The 25718-nt window shown below is 41.9% G+C and overlaps 2 protein-coding genes across 3 annotated transcripts; both read right to left on the bottom strand.

Moving 5' to 3' along the window:
- Positions 1-2318: 2318 nt before the first annotated feature.
- arhgap19 (Rho GTPase activating protein 19) lies at positions 2319-14775 on the bottom strand. Its single transcript, XM_072670365.1, has 11 exons — positions 14732-14775; positions 11223-11473; positions 10772-10852; positions 8865-9074; positions 6937-7163; positions 5934-6020; positions 5581-5646; positions 5034-5207; positions 4025-4114; positions 3822-3893; positions 2319-2396 (listed from the first exon to the last, which is right to left on the bottom strand). Exons 1-11 carry the CDS (start codon positions 14773-14775, stop codon positions 2331-2333), a joined length of 1368 nt encoding a protein of 455 aa, XP_072526466.1. The 3' UTR covers positions 2319-2330.
- A 1394-nt stretch (positions 14776-16169) lies between these two features.
- On the bottom strand, positions 16170-20526 carry LOC140546814 (neurotensin receptor type 1-like). 2 transcript variants are annotated; one of them, XM_072670225.1, is made up of 3 exons: positions 20346-20526; positions 18821-19751; positions 16170-18250 (listed from the first exon to the last, which is right to left on the bottom strand). In XM_072670225.1, exons 2-3 carry the CDS (start codon positions 19668-19670, stop codon positions 17925-17927), a joined length of 1176 nt encoding a protein of 391 aa, XP_072526326.1. In that variant the 5' UTR covers positions 19671-19751; positions 20346-20526; the 3' UTR covers positions 16170-17924. The 2 variants fall into 2 exon arrangements, with proteins under 2 accessions (XP_072526326.1, XP_072526325.1); XM_072670224.1 differs by having other exon boundaries at positions 20359-20526.
- Between the last annotated feature and the right edge of the window lie 5192 nt (positions 20527-25718).

Genomic DNA, 25718 nt, shown 5'->3' with positions numbered 1-25718 from the left:
GCTAGCCTCCGTTCATTGTTGGCAACATTAGCATATATGTGCAAACTACTCCTTTAAGCCTAGACCAGCACTACAGTACTCCTTCAGTGGGGGTCTCCATTCAGAGTGCTGTGTAGTGCAGGACTAAGCTTAATCCTAGTCTGGATTTAAAAAATAAAAAATAAAAAAGTCATAAGAAAATAAAAATAAAAAACCTGCATAAAAGCACTGAATGAATAAATTAAAGGAAATCTGAATGTACACAGTGGCTAACGACTTTCAGAAGTTACACAAAAGTCACAGTTGACAAATTTAAGACGTTCATGTTCACACAGATGAAAAAAAGGAAAATTCACAGAGATTAAATATACAAAGACTAAAGACATCACTTTCAGGCTCAAGCTTTTTCACATTTTACAGAAAACAGAAATATATGTTAGTAAAAACATCCCAATAAAATAAAAAGTACAAAATAAATGGTTATAAAATGTAACAAACCCCCCAAAAATAATAAAAAATAAAAATCCAAGTCACATTTCTTTCATTCTCTTATTTAAAAAAATTTAGATTTTCACTCTCAAAAACCGTACTAAATGAAATTCATTCCCATCGAGGGCCGTCACTTATTCTCAACCTTAAATATATACACAAACCTGCAGCTTTACAGATTTCAAACCTTCCTAAAATCTCCCTGAACTGTGTGTGTGTGTGTGTGGGGGGGGGGGTAATTAGCACCAAACTCGAAACTCATTCACATGCAAACCCATTCAGACACACATTCCCTTTCCAGCAGGGTTCTTCAGCTCCAGCCCTGGGGAGCCCTCCTCAAACACACCTGGTTTAACCAGTCTGTTAATTACTAGGTGTGTTTGAACAGGGAAAGCACCAGCCTGCGCCGGACACTCGCCCCCAGGAGTGGAAGTGATGACCCCTGCTTTACAGATCCCATCACCATCAAGTTCCCTCACCACCCTAAAACAGCTTCCCAACATCTGACCTTCAACAAAAAGCCTTACAAAAGTTCTCTGTAACAGGTATGGACAGCCACGACGACCGCTGTGACCTCTGAGCTTGGCCACACTAGACTGTGGAAGGAGAATCCCACAGAATTTTACATTTTCCAACCATGAAAGGTTAAGACGTGAACACTCATTCAGAGAGGGTTTGGTGTGAAATGAGTTCTTTACAGTGGTGGTGAATGGAAGCAGACATTGGCCAAATATTTGTGGACACCCCTCCTAATGAATGCATTCAGCTACTTTAAGTTGCACCCATTGCTCACATAGATGTGCAAATGCAAACACAGCTTGTCTAGTCCCTGTAGAAAAGAAGTACTGCCAATAGAAGAGGACTCTCTGGAGCAGATAAACAACATGAACCTATCGGCACCATGCTGCCTAATGCTAGGCCAGGCGTGGGCTAGAGGGGTATAAAGCCCCCCAGCATTGAGCTGTGGAGCAGTGGAAGAACTGTGTTCTCTGGAATAATGGTAGAGGAGCTCCATCCAGTACTTTTGGCATGAAGTGAGGTGATCATCCTCCTCAAACATCCTGACCTCAATAACTAATACTCGTGTTGCTGAATGCAATCAAATGCTCACAACAATGCTTTTTCAAAATCTAGTAGTAAACCGCCTTCTTCCCTGGACAGTTCCTCCAACAAAAGCTAATGCTATTTTTGATGCCTTCGATTAAGGAAGAAAAGACAATGAGCCGGTGTCCAAATACTTTTGTCCGTATAGTGTATCTAGGCAGATTTGCCACGATTTTAATCATCATTATTTCATATTAAACTTAGAAGGCATGAGGAGGTTCACTATATTTGGTGTTGACTGTGTAATGCCTGGTTTCCATCACCACCACTGGAAAGAAATACAGGTCAAAGTTTGAACACACCATTTCCGAAAAACGCAGACGCCATTTTGGGGGAAAATAAAGTTAAAAAAGATCAAATAAAATAAATAAGAGTTGAATAGCTCTTTATAAATATACCACAATTTATCTGACCGTGAACTACGTCTGCTCACGTCACAGAAGCTTAGAAATGACAAAACATCGGCTTGACATCCACCTTTAACCTTCCGAGCACACGCCACCTGCTTAATGCCTGCTTCTCACGTACAACTCCCCTGTATGCTGCCTCTCTTTTTTTAGCCTTTACAAATGAATGACCTGTTCAGAGCGTACCAGACTTGTATACCATGACAATGTGGGGAAAGGAAACACAACAGTTTGGGGTAAAATCCTATCGTTTGAATAGTCAACATGCTGAAGGTCATCTGTGTTAGTTGACTCTGAATACAGCCAAAATGACCTGATCTAAAACGGTCACTTCCCCAAATTAATGAATAGTTATGGTAAGCTTAAACTAGTCTGCTGGGCGGGTGAAAGAGGAGTCCGCTTGATGGACGAGGCACTCTGAAAGAAACAAACCATAGAGTTAGACTGTTAATGTAAATCCACAGCATCCAAAAACCCATCAGCTTTAATTAAATTAATTAATTAAGTCCTTCAGGATACTTTCTCATTATGAGATTAGAACAGAAGAGGTTGGAGACATTTTGGGCATCATATTATTTGAAGTGGTCATTTGTAGATGATGAATAAACTCTTAACAGAGGATCAGAAACATCAGCAGCAGATCAGAGCAGCAGCAGCAGCAGCAGCAGCAGCAGCAGCAGCAGCAGCAGCAGCAGCGAGGCGTCTGAATCCACTGAGGTAAAGATCCTAAGATGTTCTGCTGATGCTTTACTGACCTACTAAGCCTGACCTTAATCCTAACTTTAACCTCAACCCACAACCTAACCCTAACCCTGATCCTAAACCTCAACCCACAACCTAACCCTGATCCTAACCCTAACCTTAACACCAACCCAAAACCTAACCAAGCCTTACCCACAACCTAACCCTAATTGTAATCCCTACCTTAACCTCAACCCAAAACCTAATTCTGATCCTAATCTTAATCTCTACCAGAAACCCAACCCATATTTACCCACAACCTAACCCTGATTCTAACCCTAACCTTAACCTCAACCCAAAACCTAACCCTAACCCTGATCCTAATCCTAACGTTAACCTCAACCCACAACCTAACCCTGATCCTAACCTTAACCAGAAACCTAACCCAGATTTACCCACAACCTAACCCTGATTCTAACCCTAACCTTAACCTCAACCCAAAACCTAAACCTAACCATGATCCTAATCCCAACCTTAACCTTAACCAGAAACCTAACCCAGATTTACCCACAACCTAATCTTAAACCTAATTCTAATCCTACCCTCAACCCACAACCTAACCCAGCCTTACCCAAAACCTAACCCTGATCCTACCCTAACCTTAACCCAAAACCTAAGCCTCACCTTAACCTCAATCAAAACCTAACTAGGCCTTGCCCACAATCTAACCCTACCCTCAACCCACAACCTGACCCCAAACCTGATCCTAAAACCAACCTTAACTTCAACCCAAAACCTAATCCTAACCTAAATTCAACCAACAACCTAATCAATACTTACCTATAACCCAACCTCAACCCAAACCCTAATCTTAACCCTGTTCCTAACCCTAACCTCAACCTAAAACCTAATCCTAACTCTCAGCCTGCTCCTGGCCCCATTAGTCTCCATCTAATCAAGTTCATCTCCAGTTCTGTATTAGAGCTGTTAGATGATCAGTGATCTCTCAGGAGAACATCTACAGATCTGAACTCTCCAAATAAAGTGAAGATCAGCTGAATCCAGCAGACGTCTTCAGTAAAAGTGTCTATCATCTACTGAATGTTCAGATGCTGCTTCTAATGGGCTTGTTCTAATGAGTTTCTATCATATAGAACTTACATTTCCCTTGGTCGTCTCTTTGGTTTGAGACATTCCTGGTCCTCCTGTAGACTGGCTGCCCAAAACTTTCTTCTATTGAAATAAAAATAATGTAATTAGAAATTATACAAAAATGAAAAAAATGACTAAACAGAAATGATGGAAGCAGAAAACCCTGATAATACTCATCAACTCAACCAAACAAAGAGATAAATAAGACAGACCTTTATAAGTCCTCCAAAGGACCGCGAGCGACCGTGCTTCTGATTCGGAGGTCTGGAGCTCTCTCGTACGGGGGTTCCCTGCTTGTTGAACTACAAAACAAAAGTTTCTGTTTACTGCAAGTCCTGAGACCAAAACCACAAACCAATAAATATGTACAGCCTGTGATGAGTCATTTTAAGCATGGACACTATATGGACAAAAGTATTGGGACACCTGTTTACTCATTGCTTCTTCTGAAATCAAAGATATTAAAAAGAGAGTTGATCCTGCTTTTGTTGGAGTAACTGTCCCTACTGTCCAAGAAAGGATGTTGGATGGATAATCACCCTCCCACCTCACCCCTAACTCATCCCAAAAGTACTGGATAGAGCACCATCCATAATACCAGAGAACACTGCCATGTCATATCTACCAGAGGCAGATAATATCTACCAGTTACTATTTATTTTACTCAAATTTTGGATACACAGAGTGCGTTACTGATACTAGGACATGTTGGATCACTTCTGATGAATTCCTGTAAAAAAGCCCTGTATTTGAGATATATATATATATCTCAAATATATATATATATATAGCAGGAAAGTTGCTTTCCCAGTACCATGCAGCTCTAGTTCCACTGCTCCACAGCTCAGTGCTGGGGGGCTTTATACCCCTCTAGCGCACACCTGGCATTAGGCAGCATGGTGCCAATAGGTCCTATTCTATTGGCAGTACTTCTCTACAGGGACTAGACAAGCTGTGTGTGTGCGCATTTGACATTTGTTTCAGCATTGGGTGCAAAATAAAGTAGCTGAATGAGAAGAGGTGTCCACAAACATTTGGACGTATAGTCGATCAAGTAACAACCTACTCTTAGTGGAGTGATGTGCTTCACTACAGTTGCAGTACTCCGTCCTTCCAGTGAGCACTTACAACAGGCCTCTCTGACCGGTGGTCAGAGTTAGGAGCTCCAAGGTCACACTGAGACATGAGCTCATGATGTCCTACAGCCAGGAGTTAGCTTACCTGTCGAATGAGCTTCTTCTTTTTGGCAGACTCCGGCATATTGGTGACGTGATGAAAGAGCTCGCGGAGAGCATCCTGGGTGTGCAGCTGACCTCCACCATCGTGCTCATCACTGCTTCTCTTGGAGGGCAATCGACTTCGGCTGACCACCCCAGTGCACAGCTCCATGTCGTCCTGTTGCAGCACATTACAACTGATTGAGATTCTGGCCCGGGTCTCCTCAATATTCTCGAGAAGAGGTGGACGTTCTAGCTAAGCCAACTTTGCACAGGACAAAAGGTTTACTGCGTGATGATGGAAGGCAAACTTCATTTCTATGCAGATCTTTTGTGGCTTGTATCCAAATAACTGAGCGAAGTTCATTCGTCCAGCTCAGGAACAGGAAGCTTTTAATTAACTGTATGTATGAGGTTGAAAATGATCAGAAGACTCCAACTGCACAACAGAGTGAGGGCAGTCACACAGCAATTCTTTAAAGAAAAACAGCCCGTTCCTTTGTATCACACAGACACGAGAACATGAAAGAGTGCAACAGTACAATCATAACCTTGGATTGGGGAGTTTTCGTTCCTGCGAAGAGCATCCGTGCGTGTTCTTTGATGTATGCTGGAGCCTGCATAAGAGAGGACAAATAATTAGGGTGGACGTTCAGAGGACAAATAAGAAGTCCCATTTTCATAAAACCTTTAACTTAACTAATGCTTGACTTTCTCATCTCTGTGTGTACATGCATACATATATCCTACCTATAATGAATTCTATGTTTTTTTTTTATTTAGGTTACTTGACATTGTTTTATATATTCTATGTTTAAACTTTTTTTGTTCATGTGAAGGGTCAACTGTCAAAGCACTTCACTGCTAGTTGTACCATGTATGACTGTGTGTGAGAAACACTTACCCGAAACAGCTTCTGCGAGTGCTTGATCAGAAACGCAACGCCATTATTCAGCTTATTCAGATTATCCTGCAGATCGTTCGCAGTGACCTGCGTACAGACACAGACTCATGAGGACGGGGAAAAAGCTGAAAAAGTCATAAAACAGTCCCCTGTAGCGTGGGGTGCAGCATTCCCACGAAGAAGTGAGCAATTATGATGAACATTCAGATCACATTCAGAAGGATAAAACACAGGTAGATCTTGGGAGACTACATATTTGAGTTAAACAATTACAAGATTTTATGTCCAAAATTGTAATTAGACACTAAAAATAGATTCTAAAAACACTGCCCAGAGTTTGCGCACTACTGGCTGGATTTGGCACATTGTGCTTGGTCCCCTATGATTGCCAGTTACATTTTAAGATGCTCAGCGTTTATAGTGGGTCTGAGGGGCCATAGGAACAAACCCTTACAAACCCCTACATCCCCTACATCAATTTCAGACTAAAGCTAAATATCTGATCTTGGTTTCTAACAACGATCACTTGCCCTCCGTTAGAGCGCTAATACAAGGGGGGAAAAAAAATACAAAAATTATATATGTATGTGTGTGTATATATATGAGTGGCAATTGTAGGGGACCAAGCACTGCGTGCCAAATTCAGCCAGTAGTTCACAAACACACTCTATCTATTATATATAATCACATGTATATCACATCTCCAATACATACACACATCTATCTTTCTATCTATCTATATATACACAGTTCATGAAACATGGCTTTTTCCACAGTTTGCAGAAAGATGCTAGCCAGGGTTTTAAAACTAGTTTGTAGAAGAAGTGTAGAAGAACCTTCAAATACCTCAATACATCTAATGAAGGCTCGTTAGATCTTCAAAGATCTTACACTTGAATCAAAACCAAAAGTGGTTCCTCTATTCCATTTCTCACCGAACCCTTTTCGCTCTTTTATTTAAGAGTGTAGTTCTAACTGGCACTAAAGAAATACTATATCTTACGTTTTTTGGCCATATGATGTGGGGTGCAAACATGAGGGCCAGGTTGTAGGCAGACATTTTATTCTTGTCCTGTTTCTTGGCCGTCTGGTAAAGCAGGTCCAGCAACAGTTTGAGGAGACTGCGGTTGGCCGGAGGAAGCAGCATGAAGAGCAGCTGCAGAGCTTCAATCTGACGCTCTTTGTGGGGAACAGAGGTCTTGTTGCCTTTCTCATCAAACATCATCAGCTCTGCAACATAAAACAGCAGGTACTTTTAGAACCCTCTTGCTCATATTTCCATATTTTTTATGTAAATGCTGTATTTATTAGCACTGTTCCAAAGCCAGAGGCCTCCCTTTATTTACTTTACTTCATGAAAAAAAAAACTCATTAAGAGTTCTTTTTGGGAGAGTTTTTTAAATAGATCAGATCATCAAAAAAAAGGGCTCCTGCAAGACCCGGTACCAAAGGTTTCACCTAGGGTTCAACTGTAGTTTCAGCTATTCCCCTAGGCCCTATATAATAAATTCACTACAAGGGCTCTGAGTGCTCCAGCGGACTAAGGCGCTGCCACTGTGACCCGAGGATCGCTGGGTTAAGTCCCAGGTCGTGCTGCCTACCTAGGAAAGCAGGACTGGAAAAGAGTGTCGGAGGAGGCACGTGTCAGCCCTGACCCTCCCAGTATTGTGAGCATTACATGTGACCGGGGTAGAGTAGTAATGAGTGGGTTGGTTAATTAATCTAAAACTGGGCAGGAAAATAAAATGTATACAAACATTTAAAATATAAATAATGCTAAATACATTTTGATATGTACTTCTAACATGTAAAGATAATCAATAAAATCAATAAAAACATTGCAAGCATTGTAACAAAAAAAAGGAAAAGTAATGGATCATACGGTGCTCATCTTGCAAGAACTGTACAATTAATTTAGCTTAATTTAAGCACAAGTAAAAATGTAATTATTAAATGTTCAGTTTGAACTCCTACATATAGCTGTGTAATCTCTATTTTTCTAACAGTCCAGTTCAGCTTCTCAGATCCTTCATAAGCTACCGATGGACGTCGTTTGCCGTAGCTAGCCATTTGGGGGCGTTTCTGTATGTAAATAAGCCTGGCCACATTTAATAAATTCCAAATTTCTTAAAACACAATCAGATCTTGATGACTTTGACACCACAGGCCTCAACATCATTTGATGTGTTTGGGAAGCTTTTAACATCTTCCAACTGAGACTGAATTTTGGAGTTAGGGCTGGGCGATATGGTAAAAATACTAGATCACAATATTTAAAGACTCGATACATGAAACTTATCACGATTTATGTGATCACAGACTAAAAATATCAGTATCAGATTCTTATAAACTACTATTCAGATCCTCTCCTGTACTGAATCCAGTGATTTATACTCAACATCTGCTGCTCTTCATTTGATTAACCCAGTCTAATTACACTGTTAGTAATGAAACCTGCAGCTGATCAGTGTTTATTAAGCACTAACAGTCTCCTCCATATGATTAGAAAAGCTTAATGTAGAATTTATTATACAATAATAATTTATACATTTATAAAAATGTATAAAATTGATCACGATATGATAAAATATCGTCCTATTGCCCAGCTCTACTTTGGAGGTGTGGTAAAATCTGCAGAAACACTGAAAGACTGGAAGCTGGAATGAAGGGAAAGGTTCTCCAAACACTCAAACTCCTACTTAAAGGCCGTTTTCTCTGGAAACCCTCTAACTAAAGGATGGTCTCCAGCTTCTGGCTCTCTGTACTGTAATGTTACATCAAGCTAAAGTATTCATTTAAAGGTGCCAAGTGAATGTGGAAGCGAATGTTCACAGGTTCCTTCGTCACCACACCGAGCACTAAAACCTTCCTGACGCAAAATAAAGCTGAATGCATTCCTCCCAAATCCTGCATCATTCTTTGAGGGCGTACCGGCTATTTTCAGATGAGCGTGATAATGGCGGTGAGTCAGCAGCGGCTCCGGCAGCTCCCCCAAGAAGGCTTTGAGCAGCGTGGCCACGTCGTGGGGGTGGTAGTCCCCCGTCTCCAGGTCTATGTCTGCCCCGCTGTTGAGCATCTCCCTCAGGGCCTGCTGTCTGATGCTGTTCCCGGGCACGCGGAACAGGCCCTCCACATGCAGGTCTGACAGACAGCGGAAGAGCAAAGTGCTTTGAGATGAATTATTTAGCCCCTCCACCATTCAGTCCGTGTCCACTTTCTTGCCAATGACATCACTCTGTGCCCGAAATACACCATGAGCTCATGCTCCAGAACTTGTTCGCTTCAGGTCAAGAGCTTGGCTAATGTGGGACACGGACCAGACTGTGGAGAATCCCATTTGGCTGAAGCCGAGAAGAAGCCGCATGGTGAAAAATGGAGGTGCACAGGAAAAGCTCTCGCTCTTTTCTCTGGTCAAAACAAACATGTACAAACAGCGCCGTGCAAAAGTTCCTCTGAGGTTCTTCTAGAACAAACCCGGGATTAACATTCAACACCCAGTTTATCTAACAGCGCTCCAGTAAAGAAAACCAGGGGAGCTGCTGGTGGAACTAAAAATGACCCATACAGTGATGATCAGCACCCAAACCTGCACACCTCTAACTGTGATCTTCTTAATTAAGTTAATTACAGGTAGACACTCTCACTGACCACTATGTTTATTAGGGTTTATTCTAATGTTATATACAGTTAATTACAGGTAGGCACTTTGACCAATGACTTTGTTAATTTGGGTTTATTCTAATGTCATATAGAGTTAATTACAGGTAGGCACTTTGACCAATGACTTTGTTAATTTGGGTTTATTCTAATGTTATATAGAGTTAATTACAGGTAGACAGTCTCACTGACCGCTGACTTTCTTTATTAGGGTTTATTCTAATGTTATATAGAGTTAATTACAGGTAGACACTCTCACTGACCACTATGTTTATTTGGGTTTATTCTAATGTTATATACAGTTAATTACAGGTAGGCACTCTGACCAATGACTTTGTTAATTTGGGTTTATTCTAATGTCATATAGAGTTAATTACAGGTAGGCACTTTGACCAATGACTTTGTTAATTTGGGTTTATTCTAATGTTATATAGAGTTAATTACAGGTAGACAGTCTCACTGACCGCTGACTTTCTTTATTAGGGTTTATTCTAATGTTATATAGAGTTAATTACAGGTAGACACTCTCATTGATTACTGACTATGTTTATTAGGGTTTATTCTAATGTTATATAGAGTTAATTACAGGTAGACACTCTCACTGACCACTATGTTTATTTGGGTTTATTCTAATGTTATATAGAGTTAATTACAGGTAGACACTCTCATTGATTACTGACTATGTTTATTAGGGTTTATTCTAATGTTATATAGAGTTAATTACAGGTAGACACTCTCATTGATTACTGACTATGTTTATTAGGGTTTATTCTAATGTTATATAGAGTTAATTACAGGTAGGCACTCTGACCAATGACTTTGTTAATTTGGGTTTATTCTAATGTCATATAGAGTTAATAACAGGTAGGCACTTTGACCAATGACTTTGTTAATTTGGGTTTATTCTAATGTTATATAGAGTTAATTATAGGTGTACACTCACTGACCGCTGACATTGTTCATTAGGGTTTATTCTAATGGTAGAATAAAATGGCCGGTCTAAACAATGCCTAAAACTTTTGCTCAGTGCTGAATGTACGTTAAATGTTGCACCAAATATTACAGAGCTGTTTTATTTCTAGGGCAGTAAAAGCCTTCATGTTCTAAAGAAAATCCTAGACAGGGCAAATCTAGACAGGGGCTTTATTCCAAAGTCTAAAATGATAAACAGGGACACTTACTTTTTCCAAGGTACTCTATTAGCTGGTAAATTTGTGCAATGCCTTCTTCAGTTAAAGGCGCCCCAAAGACCACTCCTTTATCTGAAACAGAAAACAAGCCAATATACAAAAAACAGCAGATTTTAATATTTAATACTGCTTCACTGATGCAAGCTTCAGATTTCAGCCTGTTTCACAGCAACTGCTGCAAATAATGATAAAATACTAAGTGAAGTATATTAATAGAGCCGGGTGCTCTTGTTTTTCATGCATTTTAGTGCAGAAGCTCAGCGTCACCTAAATACTCTGCCCTCTCGAGTTCAATAAACACAGCAGCAGATACCTGGATGAAACATCGGTCTAATCTGAATGATCTGTCTGATGCTTTTAAATATTATCTGCTAAAACTGACTCTGAGTTTCTGTGAATCCCTGCTGAGCATTTCCGGCTTGTGTGACGCGTGTTCGCTCACCTTTGCGTTTCAGGAAGTTTGGAAGGCGGAGGAAGCCTGTCGATGCAGGGAGCTTGATTTCGGCCTCCCCCTGAAGCTGGGCAAATTCGGCTCCAGGCAGATCGATGAGTCTGGTCACGTTGCTCAGCAGAAGCTCTGTGAAAACCTGAGGCTTCTCATGTCTCAGTTTCTCCACAAAGAAGTCAGGGTTGAAGATGACTGGCTGGTTTTGATGCATCTCCTGGCTTATGACTATATTACATACTGTTCCTCTGAGAAGCCAGAGAAGAGACAGGGGCAGAAGAGTCAGACTGATAAACAAAGACACTGCAAATACAGTAAAGATCAGCTGGGGGTCAGAGTTCCAGCTGCAGACCAACATCAGGTATGGAACCGCTGTCATTACTTCAGTTCATTTTAATGAATTAATAACAATAATAATAATATTATTATTAAAAAACACAAAATATAACAATAAAAAAACATTATTGTTAATATTATTATTAATTAATTAATAATAATTATTAATTAATCAATCAATCAATCACTCAATTTATTGGTTAATTACCACATTAGAAAAGTGCGAGTTAAATGGCATAAGTCAGTATTGCAATAGAGATTACTGATACCATGAAGCTATATTTATATACACACATATATATACACACACACACACACACACACACACACACATATATAAACATACATATATATATATTGTTTTTTACATTTTTGTTTGTATACAAGCAGCCAGTCATAAATAGTTATCACCATTAAACAGACTGTTTAGTAGTTTCCATGTGCTGTTCCAATAGTAAATTTCAGCAGCTTGTTTAAAGGCCAGACACTGAAGTTCAGCACCTCTTTAAACAGAGTCGTGTACCTAAGTATGAAATTGCTGAAGAAGAACTTTTTATTTCTAAACTGGTGTTTTTTCCTCTTTTTTTGCTCTGAAATGTGAATTTTAAACACTGATTAACAGCTATTTGGTGAATCTTGGTAAGATTGTGCTTCCCTACCTGCACATGTTTCTGCATTGTGGCAATATTTGTATTTTTCCAGTTCCTCAACCAGTAAACGCTGCCCTTTTAAGCTTAATAGATCTAATTTGGGATCAGATATAAGATATAAAGTACAGCCTATAAAAAGTGGAACTCTACGAAGGTCAGGATTCGGAGCCGGGTATCCTGTATTTAAGACAGAGCTGGTATCGGTACTCTGTGTCTGCAGATACTAGTTCACGACATATGTGGTCCTGAGGTTAAATAAAAAAAACAAAACTATAATCCACATTTTACACACTGCACTGAATCTATTCTGTAAGTACTGACGATATTCACGATGATATCAGAAATTATAAGTCATTTATCACAATAATGATACATACTGGCTCATCACCCAGCCTTCCTCACAGTCCCCTTCTAGAGTGCTGAAGAGGAGTTATATAGATTTTACAGTGCATTTCTGATTTTACTTATGGACAGCAGGGCTGCACGATATTGGAGGAAAAGTTACATTGCAATGTTATTTTCTGCAGTATATATTTCACAATGTTAAATAAACAGGAATTTTCACCAGATTTCACCAGTCAGTCATCACTGATCCAACATACTGATGATACACTCTGCGTCTCCATGATTGGGGTAAAATAAATAATATTGAACAGCTTCCTTTTGTATCAAGCAGCAAAATAAGTTGTAGCATAATGTATTTAAGATCAATGACCATGCACCGTATTTCACCCGTATTGCACATGCATACTTTGCAATGCTGAAATGATGTTTATGGTGTTTTATGATTTATTGATCTCTTGTCCTGTTACTGGGTCTCTAGAAAGTCGGCTTTGTGATGAGTTGTAAACAGTGGTACACAAATACATCTGACTTTATTTAAACTGAACTGAATTCAATGATATATTGCACAGCTCTAACGCAAATCCACTACACTGACAAATACTCTGATACCTGCCTTGACATCCAGATTACAGATTACCATATTAAAACACATGCATTTATAAATATATACACACACACACACACACATATATATATATCATAAGAAAGAGATGGAGGAAGTGGGAGGTGTGGAAAGAGGAAACTCTCACTTTTCCTTTACTGCCCAACAACAACAATATTATTTTATATATATATATGTGTGTGTGTGTGTGTGTACTGCTGTCATGCAATTCATAATGACTGGATAGATAGTGTATCTCCATATTTCACTTTTCTCCATAATGAATCCGGCAGTGGTTCTTTCCACTGTTTTAGAATTTCAGGATGAATGGACCAATAGAAATGCTCAACCTTTTGGAGATGCAAGTTTTTTGTTCTGCAGCAAAAATATCAACGTTTATGCAGTTTATTTTACAATTATTACTAAACGACACTATATTGTATAATAGCCTTGCTACCAGTTTGGTATTTATTTTATATATGAAACAGGATTCTGCATTTACACACAGCAGGAAAGCAGGTAGACCAGGTAGACCAACCTACAGACGGAAGCTGATCGTATGCTGTGATAATCAATGATCAATGATTATCTATATAAACTAGCTAAACACACACACACACACACACACACACACACACACACACACACAGAAAATCCACTAATTTAGGCAACTCTATGTGAGGACAGTGATCTGGGGACATGCAGCAGTCTGCTCCTGTTAGGCTCCATTAAAGGAGACTAACTCACTGTAATTCCTAATCTTTAGATTAAGAAAATTAGTAAAATTAATCTCAAATGATCCAATTTCATTACATAATTCATAATAATTCATAACTGTTAAACCCAATAAATGAACTATTTTACCCATTTTTTTAACCAGGCAGTTATTAGAAGGGAACACCAGTCAGCTCACATGTTTTATGTTATACTAAACGTCTAATTAAATACTAAATGAATGAATGAAGTTAGATGATGATATATATATACTGGTGGTGATTTTGGGGAGTGTTAGAAGGGCAGAAGCAGGAAGTCTAACCTGCACACAGGCCTCAGAGCTGAGCCTCTGCTGTGATCCTACACGGTTAGTGCTAGATAACGCAGGTTACAGAGACAGTTCTAGCTAAATCCACCGAAAATCCACCAATTTAAGCAGCCCAGCTTAATAATAGAGCAGATAAGAGAGGATGGCTGGGTCTGTTAGCTAACTATTAACGAAATCAGAAGCTTTCGTAGCTCTTTAGCAAACACACACTGATATAGGAAGTCTAGATTTGTGAGATTAGTCTCAAACGACTTCCCAGTTTATTACAGAGCACTTTAAACCACTAAATTATTCCTTTAAAAAGCGAATAATCCGCAATGTGTCAAACGAGCAGTCGCTCGAACGGAGCAACGGTCAACAAAGCGCAGGCTGCTGCTGCTGCTGCTGCTCCAGCCTTCATAACTCGGCGATTTCGAGCTCTTTTAAGCAGAAACACGCCCAAACCCTCGACTTAATCTTGTATTTAGTGGCATATGATCACCCTGGAGTGAAATACTCCACGAACCGCCGCAGACAGGGCGTTAAACACTACCTTCTGCTCTGTTTGTTTTCGTCGGTCTCTTTCTCCGCCGCCATGCTCCGTTTGAATTTTCCACCAAAGCCTCCTGCGGCCCGCCCGCTGATTCTAATTGGTCAATGCAGTCGAGGGGCGGGGCTTCAGGTGGCAAATCCAAGTTCAGGAATTGGAAATCCGGTCCGGGCTTTCGGTCTTACTGCCGCACAGCGCCGCTGCCGGTCTGCGCGAACCAGAGCTAATCACGTAGCTGGAGCAAAATCCTGGGGTGGATTTCAGCTTTCTGGACCAAAATAAACCTCTGAGCACGCTGCGGCCCAAAACTACATCCCCCACTACAGTACTACAGGAGCAGTATATATATATACAGGAGCAGTCTACTGCATATATTTATATATATATATATATATATATATTGGAGCAGTATATATATATACAGGAGCAGTCTACTGCATATATTTATATATATATATATATATTGGAGCAGTATATATATACAGGAGCAGTCTACTGCATATATATATATATATATATATATATATATATATATATATATATATATATATATATATGCTCCTGTTAGGCTCTATTAAAAGGAGACTAATTTTATTATATTATTATTTTATTTTATTTAAGCCTCTTGGCCTCTTGGCTCACATACATTGACAAGTCACTTGATTACTAAGATTTGTAAAATTCTATATAATATAATATATATATAATCTCAAATGCCTCAATTTCATTACATTATTAATAATAGTTCATAACTTTTAACCCCCAAAATTAACCATGTTAACCAGGCAGTTATTAGGAGTGAACAACGGTCAGTTCACGTGTAATATGTTATTATAAATGTTTAATATAATGCAAAAAATATATATATAATATATGTAAATATATTTACATTTAGGTCATTTAGCAGACGCTCTTACCCAGCTAGTTTGAATAGGCTAAAAATGCAAAGATATAATATATATATATATAAATATATATACAGTCCAAGGCCACATACCTCCACACCATATAAGTACTAGGGTTAGGGTGGACCAGAGAGCACCTGGACAAAGATCAGGCCTTCAGGAGAAATGTGCTTTGGACAGACGGATCTTGAGTCTTGCCCTGATGTTGTTGTTGTTGTTGTTGGACAGTAAGGGTTTTAGGGTTTCCTCCTTCCACACCTCCCACTCCCTCCATCTCTTTCTGATGGTAGATGCTGTACTTTGACATCTACTGTGACAGTGACCTTGGACATTAACATTAGGCTGCACTGAATGACGTAGAAAGAAGCAGAAATATTTAAGACTGCATTATTTCAGAGTAAATATACAGTGCATGTGGATTTGTGACATTACGCTTATGCTGTGTCGACATAGTAAAGCCAATTGGGGCCTAGGACACATCAGGAACACACTTCAGCACAGGATTCTACATAGTATTCAAATAACATTTCCTTTTATTGATCACAATACAAGCTGTAATGTACATTTTTGTCTAAATTGCAAAATAAGGAGCAAAAGAACTGTTTCATGCTAGTGGTCTCAGACTTGTAGACCCCACCAGAACTACACAGGACCCTCTCAGGGCCTGTACTGAGGCTGAATGAACTACAGTCAGTCAGTTAACGCATATAATGATCATTAATTACCCTGTTTGAGCGTTCTGAGGACTCTCAGAAAGACCTCAGCAGCCCCTGCTGTGAAAGCATGCCTCACTCAGATTCAGCACTGTTGGACACTGGACAAGGTGCCTGTTTATGTTCCACCACTAGGGGTAGTCCGTGATCCACGTATAGAAACACCTGGGGCCGGAGCGGCCTTTGAGTGCCTGTAGAGTTTATTCAGTGAACAGTAAAAGAACCAGAGCAGAGAACCAGAGCAGAGAACCAGAGTGAAAACAGCTCAGAAATAAGGAAAAATATATGGCCATTAGGAGTAAACACCGCATGCAATCAAACAAAGCCACCTGATATGTAAAAAAAACTCAAAAACTCAATTTTTTGCTCAAATTCAGCATAATTTTACAGTTCAGACTGGGTCTGGTGTGAAGTGCTCTGTTCTACAGAAACCAGGGCAGAATTGTTTATGATGGAGGTGAATGGATGCCGACATCTGAAGAGTCTGACTCTAAAAGGTTGTGAATATGTTGGCTTTTATCTAAAACATTCTTTAGAAATACAAAAATAATTAAAATATGTTTTAAAAGTGATTAAGGTGGAGGGATACGTGCAGGTGCAGTAAGGCAAAATAGTGCCCAATAGTTTTGTAGGTTTCCCACTATTTTACCTAAAACTCAGAAGACATGTGAATATCCACCGGTGGGTTTGGATAGTAAATAATATATTGTAATTAGGATAATATAATAAAAAATAAACATAGCCATGGCGACTGTTGCCTGGTTTTATTCTCCGCCACTGTAAAGAACTCAGATTTGGTGGATTTCTCTACAGTGAGGCAATGTTACACTAAAACCCAACTAAAAGGACTGTTCACATACAATTATTATATTATAATTATGCAGAACTGTTAAAAAATGGATTTTTTTCAACATTTTCAACATTTAAACATGTTTTAATATTTTTTCTTCCATTTGCAATTCTGTTTTTTAAAAATATAAACTTTTTGTACGATATAATAACGTTTTTATGTCAATGGGTCACAAGAGGTAGTTAACCGTGAAGGTCTGAGCATGTACAAATGTTCAAAGTTCAATGCTGAGCATTATTTTATACGTTCACATTGTTTCACATTATAGCAAAGCAAGACCGGACTGAATCACATCACAGCATAATACACGATTATTAAATTATTCATATTTAAAAAGCAAAAACTGTAAGCTGAAGTAAACACTTACTCGTCCTTTGTAATATAACAGCACTGACAACAGCAATGAGTGCAGCTAACCAAAAAAAAGCAATATCCAAGAGTCCACTGTCCTTCAAGGGCCTCGTTGAGAGGAGATGGACAGTATCTGCTGGTTTGACATCTGTCAGCTTTACAGCTTTGACCAATAATCAGCTCAGCACGGCTGCAAACCCCCAGGAGGAGCAAAGAAGCAAATCTTAAGACACCCAACAAAACAACACCCAAACCACTTCACGTGCATTAGCATCACTAATTACAGGTCAGTCAAAAAAACAATGACCCCACAAACGTACTCCTGCTTCTCAACCCCATGGCTTCTCAAACCAATGTCCAACGGAGGCGCAGGAACCTCAGGCCGACGTGCTGGCTGCCCCCGTGGAGTTCTGACTGGCCATGCTGGTCACCGAAGCAGGGCTCTTGTGCCTGCAGACATGAGGCCATCTAGGCCTGAGGGGACCCACGGTCTTCCAGCAGGCCTTGCGGAAGACGTTGGAGGAGATGCAGAAGAGGATGGGGTCCAGGGCGCTGTTGACGTACCAGAGAGGCAGCGATAGGTAGGATTTGAGGACCGTGTAGACCGCCAGCACCGTCCCCGACCACGAGTCCACGTACACTTGCATGAGTGAGGAGGCGATGTCAGGGAAGTTGCACATGAAGAAGGCCACCACCACGGCACCTGGAGGACGGAGAAAGATGGGTTGACTGCGGAACTAGGCTATTACGCTCACTGGACAAAAGTATTGGGACACCTTTTCCTTAGTCTGTGTTTCTTCTGAAATCAAGGGTATTAAAAGAGTATCCTGCTTTTATTGGAGTAACTAAGAAGGCTTTCTAGATTGTGGAGCAGCATTGCAGTGAGGATTTGATGGCAATCAGCAGCATTAGGGAGGTTCCTCAATTTCCACAACTCATCCAATCCAAAACTACTGGATGGAGCTCCACCACCATCATTCCAGAGAGCACAGCTCTTCCATTGCTCCACAGGTCCTCAATGCTGGGGGCCTTTATACCCCTCTATAGCCCACGCCTTGCATTAGGCAGCATGATGCCCATCTGCTCTAGTAAGTCTTATTCTATTGGCAGTACTTCTTCTCTACAAGGACTAGACAAGCTGGAGTGTGTGTGCATTTGCACATCTATGTCAGCTGTGTGTAACTGTAAAAAAAAGGAGCTGAGTGCATTCATTAGAAGGGGTGTCAACAAATATTTGGACACATGGTGTACATGCGCTTTTCCTGCAACTCACCCATGAGCCGCAAAGCCCGTTTCTCCTGAAGAAGCAGCTTCCCGTTCTGGAGGCACTGGGTGTTGCCTCCTCCTGAGACTGCTCTGGTGATGCCCATGGCTGTGCGCTGGCGGCTGTTGTAGTGGAAGTGGGCAATGATGAGGACGTAGAGCGCGAGGATGCACATGAGCGGCACCAGAAAGCAGAGGATGCCCCTCAGAAGCAGGGCTCCCTTGTAGACGGGAGAAGGTTCCTCCTCGGTCATCTCGCACATGGTAGACACCACAAATACCTTGTCGGGCGAGGTGGCCCCGTAGTCCAGGATGCAGGCCCGGGCATGTCTGTAGACCATGGCAAAGGGCACAGAGGAGCCCAACGACAGCAGCCAGATCCAGCCCAAGAGGCACGGCAGACGGGACCTCCTCAGGCTGGACAGGGACCACATGGTGTGGCAGATGGCCACGTAGCGCTCGGCCGTAAATGCCAGGATCACCCAGCTGGTGGTGGCGCAGTACATCTGGCGCACCATGAAATAGGCCTTGCACAAGGGCTCTCCGAGTCTCCAGGGGTAGCTTTCCCAGTAGTAGCGGTACACAGTGATGGGAATGGTCAGGAGCTGGAGGATGTCGGACAGGACCAGACTGAGGAGATAGAGCTGGATGGCGCTGGCCTTCATGCGGGCGTCGGTGAGGAGGGTCAGGATGCTCACGCCGTTGAAGAGGACCCCAAAGACGAAGAGGACGCTGTAGAACACGGTCATGGGGATGGCGATGTGGTAGGGTTCCTGCTTGGTGACGCTGATGTAGAGGTCAGGCGCCGAGTTCGGGCTCGTGTTGCAGGAGAACGGGAACGTCCCTAGAGATCCGTTCATGCTGGCGGGCGAACGGACGCCTAGACCTGGATGTCTCGATGCCTTGTTGCGGCAAAAGCCTCACAGAGGGGGTCCGAGAACCTTGAGAGGAAAGGAACGCGAGAGTTTTGACAATTCCAGCATATATCTAAATATCTCATCTTAGGGCTTTGTCTATAATCACACGTTTTCTCAACCATGATCCCACTAGGCAGGCAGCACGCCCCATGATCCTGAGGAGACGTCTTAAGCTCCTTCAAGCTCCACGAATGTCCACACCACTGCCCTCACAGGTCATCATTTAACTGTCATTCACCTTCAGAGAGAGAATGCCTACAAATGGCAGGAGCCTATTAAGAGTAGACCACATACCTGAGCCCGAGCTCACACCGGACCAAAAAACAAAGCTCAGGGAGGCTGGAGAATGAAAGCCAAGCTTATAATTATCCTTAAATAGGCACAGTTGCCCATAAAAAGGAGGGTATTCAGAACAACTGAGAAGCTATCCATTAGGACATGCATTTTTTACTTTGTCATCATTGGGATTTGCTTATAAACCCAAAAAACCCTAAAAAACCCTAAACAGGTGGTTGTAAAACTTGCCAAGAACTACCCCTGACCATGCATCGCCCAGACTTCCTAAAGCACCATCCTAAAAGACCCCATTCAGCCATACAAACAAGCAAACAGCAGTACCTGCCGGACTCACCGCGAAGTGAAGAGTGGAGCTGCTTGGCGTTCAAGCCGTGCATCCGAGTCTGATCCAGCCACCAAATGAAAGATCTGTGAGAACGTTTGCCCCTCCTTCAGCTCCCCCCTCTCTCTTTTGCTCTCGCGCTCACACTCTCGCTCCTGCTCTCGCTGCTGCTTGCATTTTGCTCTCCCACAGTTTACACTTATCATGCATCTCCAGAGAGGGGGAGAAGAATAGAAAGGCTTCTGAAGGCAAGCTACAGGTGTGCTCAATGAATTCCACTCGAGCTGGAGCTCACACTCAGACCCTGAAAGCACTCACGCTTTAATGATATGGCACACCTTCATTTTCATTTCAAACCCAGCGACAGCGGCTAATTACACCGTAAACACGAACAATCACTAAAACCTGTGGAATTCAAAGGAATTTCCAAAGGTGACCTTGAAAGCATCATAAAAACGGCCTAAATCTTTATTTTCTTCTTTCAAATCAATAAGAGGATGATGTGGACAGGCCAGACAATCCCTTCAAGGACACACTGCTGCCTGCAGGGACGACTAGCTGTGCATCCAACACTTAACATATCATCACCCATCAGCAGCCGGAGTCAGAGAGAGCACAACCAGCCTTGCTCTCTCTCAGGGATGGGTTGATGGTACGTCCTCCTGCACACATCACTCCTGGTGTGATGGTGGTCAGCACCGCCATCTGTTAGCTGTTGTATCGTAGCTGGGGAGCTGAGCTTTCCTCAGAGCGAGCTGGATGCCTAGCAATGCTGCATCAGCTGCAGATGAAAAAGGTGGAGGCGGTGCTGGGGGAATTGCTAGTGATAGGAGGGGTTCACATGAATGAGGTTTGGATAATTGGGTGGAAAAATAAGGGTAAAACTAGAAATACTAGTAAAAAAACTATTGGGCTTAAACAGCAGTTTAGCCCCGCCCACTTGCACTGAAGTTATAAGGAGGGTTTCAGCATGGACTACATTTTTTCCCATCTGGTTCTGCCAATTAGCCCACCTGTTCGTAGCGCCCCCTAGCACTAGCAATGGGTAAGGACTCAACACACGTCTCCTCCAATACATCTTTTTTTTTACCTGCCACCGATGCAGTTAACAGACGCCTGTTCCACCCAACATCGCCTAAAAGTGCTAAGGGGAGAGAGCGCCATCTACCCACAGCCAATTGTGCTCTCTCAGACCCCGGCTGCTGATGGCAAATTGTCATGGCTCAGGATTCACACTTACAACCCTTGGGCCATAGTGAAAGCGTATTAGACTGTTGAGCCACTTGGATCCCCCAGACTGCCTCTTAAATGTGGCAAGACACTAAGCAGCCAATCAAAATAGAGGTAATTTGCTGTCATTTGCATATGCAGTCTGAATATGCACACACTACAACAAGAACAGCTTGCTTTTCCATTTACTGTTTTTGTGATGTCATTGCTTACTGCAGTTTAGCCCCACCCACTTGCACATTTTAAATTAGATGCAATACTAAGCAGCTAATCAGCACACAGGTCATTTACATATATCTGTCTTAAAGCAGAATTATGTGAGAATTGTTATTTTGTGCTCATGGGCCCCCCCTACAGTTGTGGAGTGTAATTCACTTTTACTCCACTGCAGTAAATACAATTCTAGCTTTGAGCGCCCCCTCATGGACAGCTGTACACATGCATTCCTGGACAAGCTGAGAGCACCAGAAGCTTGATCTGAAGGTAGAGAAGCATATGGGCTGAGGCAGTAGAGTAATACTGCAGGATTTTACACTAATATGACTTGAGAATATGGCTACACAGAAGTTCTGGAGAGAGGTTCTTCACCTGCAGCTCCACCACCAAAGCTCCATAGTGCAGTAGCAGCAGCGTTCTGGCCCGGAGTGGGAATGATGGAGACACTGTTCTCCCCCTGTTCCAGTCAGTTGAGCATCAGCATGATCCTGAAGCTGCTGGTTTAAGGTGGAAATACTGCTTTAGATGCAGTAACAGATATTGGTGGAGTAAAAATCAACGTAGTTATAACTCAAATGTCTGAAGAGGATCTCTTGATAGAACTTAAATACAGGGAAAATGCAGAATGTGGGTCTTCTGCATTTAAGTAAAAAAAAAAACTACAAGACAGCAGATAAGGTTAGCATGTAGAACTGTCCTAGACTGTAAATATGAAGACGGCAGACGTATATCCCAGTAAACAGCAAGAATCAATATATTAGTATGCATTAGTTTCAGTATGGGCTGTGTGTGAGTGTGTGTGTGTGTATTCAGTGGGTAGTCGAGTGTTTGGCTAGTCTGAGTGTGATAGTCTACTTTTAGATGCTCATTTTAGGTGAAGAGCTTCAATTAAAAACAGCTCAGCAGTTATTAACCCCATCGAACCGCGGGTCTCGCCGGCAATCGGCTCTCAGAATCTGCCTCCAGAGGAGCTTCTTATTGATCTGTTTAATCAGAGTAACGATAAACGCTAATAGAGCGCGGCTGATATTCCTATTCATGCTTTTGCTTTTTTAAAGGATGATCTGTGAGACTAAAGGAAGATCTCTTCGCTTCCTTTGATCTTTGTTCTTCAGAAGAATAAGCTTTTGAAGATTCATTATAAAGAAATATAAAGAAGCCGACCTTAAAGGTTCTTTAACAATGTAGACAGTAATGTTTTTATGGAACCATGAAAAGAGTCGGGAACCAAGGCTCTGCCCTGTCACAATGGCCTGGGGGTTTGCCATCAGCAGCCGGAGTGTGAGTGAGCACAAGTTTGTGGCTGTGTTGTCTCCGGGTGGGTAGAGGGCGCTCTCTCTCTCCCCTCATCACTCTTAAGTTATGTAGTAGAGCTGGGGACCCGGAGCTTTCCAGTTTGACAGGAGGCGGTGGCTGGCTTCAAGGTCCTTATCCTCCAAGTGTGGGGATAACTGCTAGTGTTCAGCCATGTCTCCCCACTGCTGCGTTCTCTCTTCACTGGCTTCCTGTAGCTGCTGCCCTCTTCAGATTCAGACCCCTGACTCTGGCCTACAAAGCCAAGACTGGACCAGCCAGCCCCTCCGTACTTGATGGCGATGGTCAAAAGCTGATCTGCACCAAGAGCTCTTCCAGCTTCAAGTACGGCTCAGCTCTACCCACCATCCTTTAAGATCCACAGAAGACGAGCGTCCAGACTTTTTACTGTCCTGCACCGAAGTGGTGGAACGAACTTCCCCTGGGTTTCCGAACAGCAGAGTCCAACGCTCGCTCTCTTCAAACCCAGACTGAAGACCCTCCTCCTCTGAGAGTGGTCACCTTATTGATTTGTGTTTAGTAGAGTCTAAGATTAGAGGATCTTTGGATTTTTAGTCTATTTAAACTAGCTGAGGTTTTTCTTGGGTAAATAGCAAAGCACTTTGTAAGTCGCTCTGGAGAAGAGCATCTGCTAAATGCCTTAAATGTAAATGTAAATATAAATATAGTGTTAGGGGGAGCTAGGAGCGGGTGGGTAAATTGGGAGAACCAAATAAAGAGAAAAATGTATAATTTAAACAAATATTTTTCAAAAATAACAAAAAAAGATCAGAACCATGTTTCGATAAAGAACCTCTCTAAAGAACCCTCTACAAAGGCTTTCCGCCAATCTGAAGAACCCTTTAAGCACCAAATGAAATCTCCTGAGTTTCCGTGGTTCAACAGAAGAACACAGACTGATGAAGAACCCCTGAAGAGCTGTTTTCTTTAAGAGTGTAGAACCCATCAAAAGGGTTAGAAGTCAAAGAACCATTTTTTCAGTGCTTTATAGAACCCTTTTTGAGTGTGTGGTGAAAGCTAGTGCCTGCTTTTGTGAATTCTGTTCTGGGACTCCCGATTACAGATGGCTGTGGTATCGCTGGGCATTGAACCTATGTCCTCTCGAGGCTTAGAAAGCTGCATCAGGATGGGATTGGGTCCCAGGCAGAGGTGTCAAGTAACCAAGTACAAATACTTTCTAACCTTACTTAAGTAGAAATGTTGGTTATCTATACTTTACAGGACTTTTTACTTCTACTTCTTATATTTTCACCCAATTATCTGAACTTTCTCCTCCTTACATTTTAAAATCAGCCTCGTTCCTCCTATTTCATTTCCCTTTGTTTTCATTCCAGCTCGTCATCAATAAAAACCCTCTCCAGATAAATCTCTCCATCTGGAGAATTTGATCGTGGTTGGATGAGAAGTATAAACACACACCATTCTGACTCCCTATTGGTTTATAAGAGATCCATCACACCTGCACACGTCCCGTCACTCTCCAGCGAGCTCACAGCAGACGTCTGTAGTCTAGTATGAAGACTGTGTCCGTGGCAGAGACTCAAGAGACCTGCAGTGAAACGTCCGGACTGAGCCCCACATTTACATTCCAATAAAGTTTATTGATCACACGCCTCTGAAGTCTGACTTTCTGCAGCTTTACAGAACTTCTAGACAACGACTCCTCATATTTTCCTCCATGAAGCTCATGTTAATGCTCAGTAGAGCACAGAGACGCTCCTTTAATAGAGCTGATATTACTGAAATGCTTCATTTTCAATGGGCAGATCTGCAGCTGAAACAGGAGCCTAGTGCAGCCCAACATTTTTAACATCAACATTTTAATAGATCATTCTCCTCATTATGACTTTTAGAGAAATGGGTTTTGGGGGGGGGGGGGGGGTAGTGCACTATAGACCCCTGTGGTCGGCCTAAGCTTTCGGCCTTTGTTTTCCTTCCATTACTTTTACTTTTCTACTTGAAGTGGTTCTGAAACCAGTACTTTTACACTTTTACTGGAGCAAAAAGCTTCAGTTGATACTTCAGCTTCTATAGAAGTCTTTTAAACCCTCGTATCTCCACTCACTTCTACCTAAAAGAGTCAAAGGTCAATACTTTTGGCACCTTTGCTCTGAGGTCCATCTGGAAATTTCAGGGCTAAAGAAACAGTACTGGGTTGGTTTCAGAATCAGGAGAGGAAAAGCGGTGTGGTGCCTTCACTACTGGAGACATATGAGCTTCTCAGTGTGGACCAGGTTAGAGATGTTCAGCTGTATGCAAAACGGCTCTCTGTGAAGGCTGGACCAGATAGGAGAGGAGATCTTTGGAGGACAGATTGTCAAGGCTGCACGCTGTTCTTTCATCCCCAGCAAACAACACATCATTCCCATCAGCCGTGTTTCCCACTTTGGCCCCTGACGAAAACCCCTTGTGTCTCCATGGAGATGGGTCATTTCCACACGATCTGAGGAACTCTGGCTTTCATGCAGCAGACCTGGCTTTCATATGTGGGAGGGAGGTGATGGGAGGCCTCTCAGGAATGGGGTTTTGACTGCACTGGGAGAACGTTTTAGCGCAGTGCTGGGAGAATGCTGGTCACGGAAATGAAAATTCGAGCAATTTTGAGGAACCGA

Source organism: Salminus brasiliensis, chromosome 24, assembly GCF_030463535.1.
Source record: "Salminus brasiliensis chromosome 24, fSalBra1.hap2, whole genome shotgun sequence".
Taxonomy (NCBI): Eukaryota; Metazoa; Chordata; class Actinopteri; order Characiformes; family Bryconidae; genus Salminus; species Salminus brasiliensis.
Note: the sequence above shows the minus strand (reverse complement) of the source record. Positions and strands in the feature narration are given on the sequence as shown.

Coding starts and splice junctions, on each gene's coding strand:
- arhgap19 (XM_072670365.1), bottom strand. CDS start 14,775: ATGGCGGCGGAGAAAGAGACCGACGAAAACAAACAGAGCAGAAG. Junction 9,075..10,771: donor AATAGAGTACCTTGGAAAAA/GTAAGTGTCCCT, acceptor GCTGTCTGTCAG/ACCTGCATGTGGAGGGCCTG. Junction 5,647..5,933: donor ACTCGCAGAAGCTGTTTCGG/GTAAGTGTTTCT, acceptor TCTCTTATGCAG/GCTCCAGCATACATCAAAGA.
- LOC140546814 (XM_072670225.1), bottom strand. CDS start 19,670: ATGAACGGATCTCTAGGGACGTTCCCGTTCTCCTGCAACACGAGCCCG. Junction 18,251..18,820: donor ACGGGCTTTGCGGCTCATGG/GTGAGTTGCAGG, acceptor TCCGTCCTCCAG/GTGCCGTGGTGGTGGCCTTC.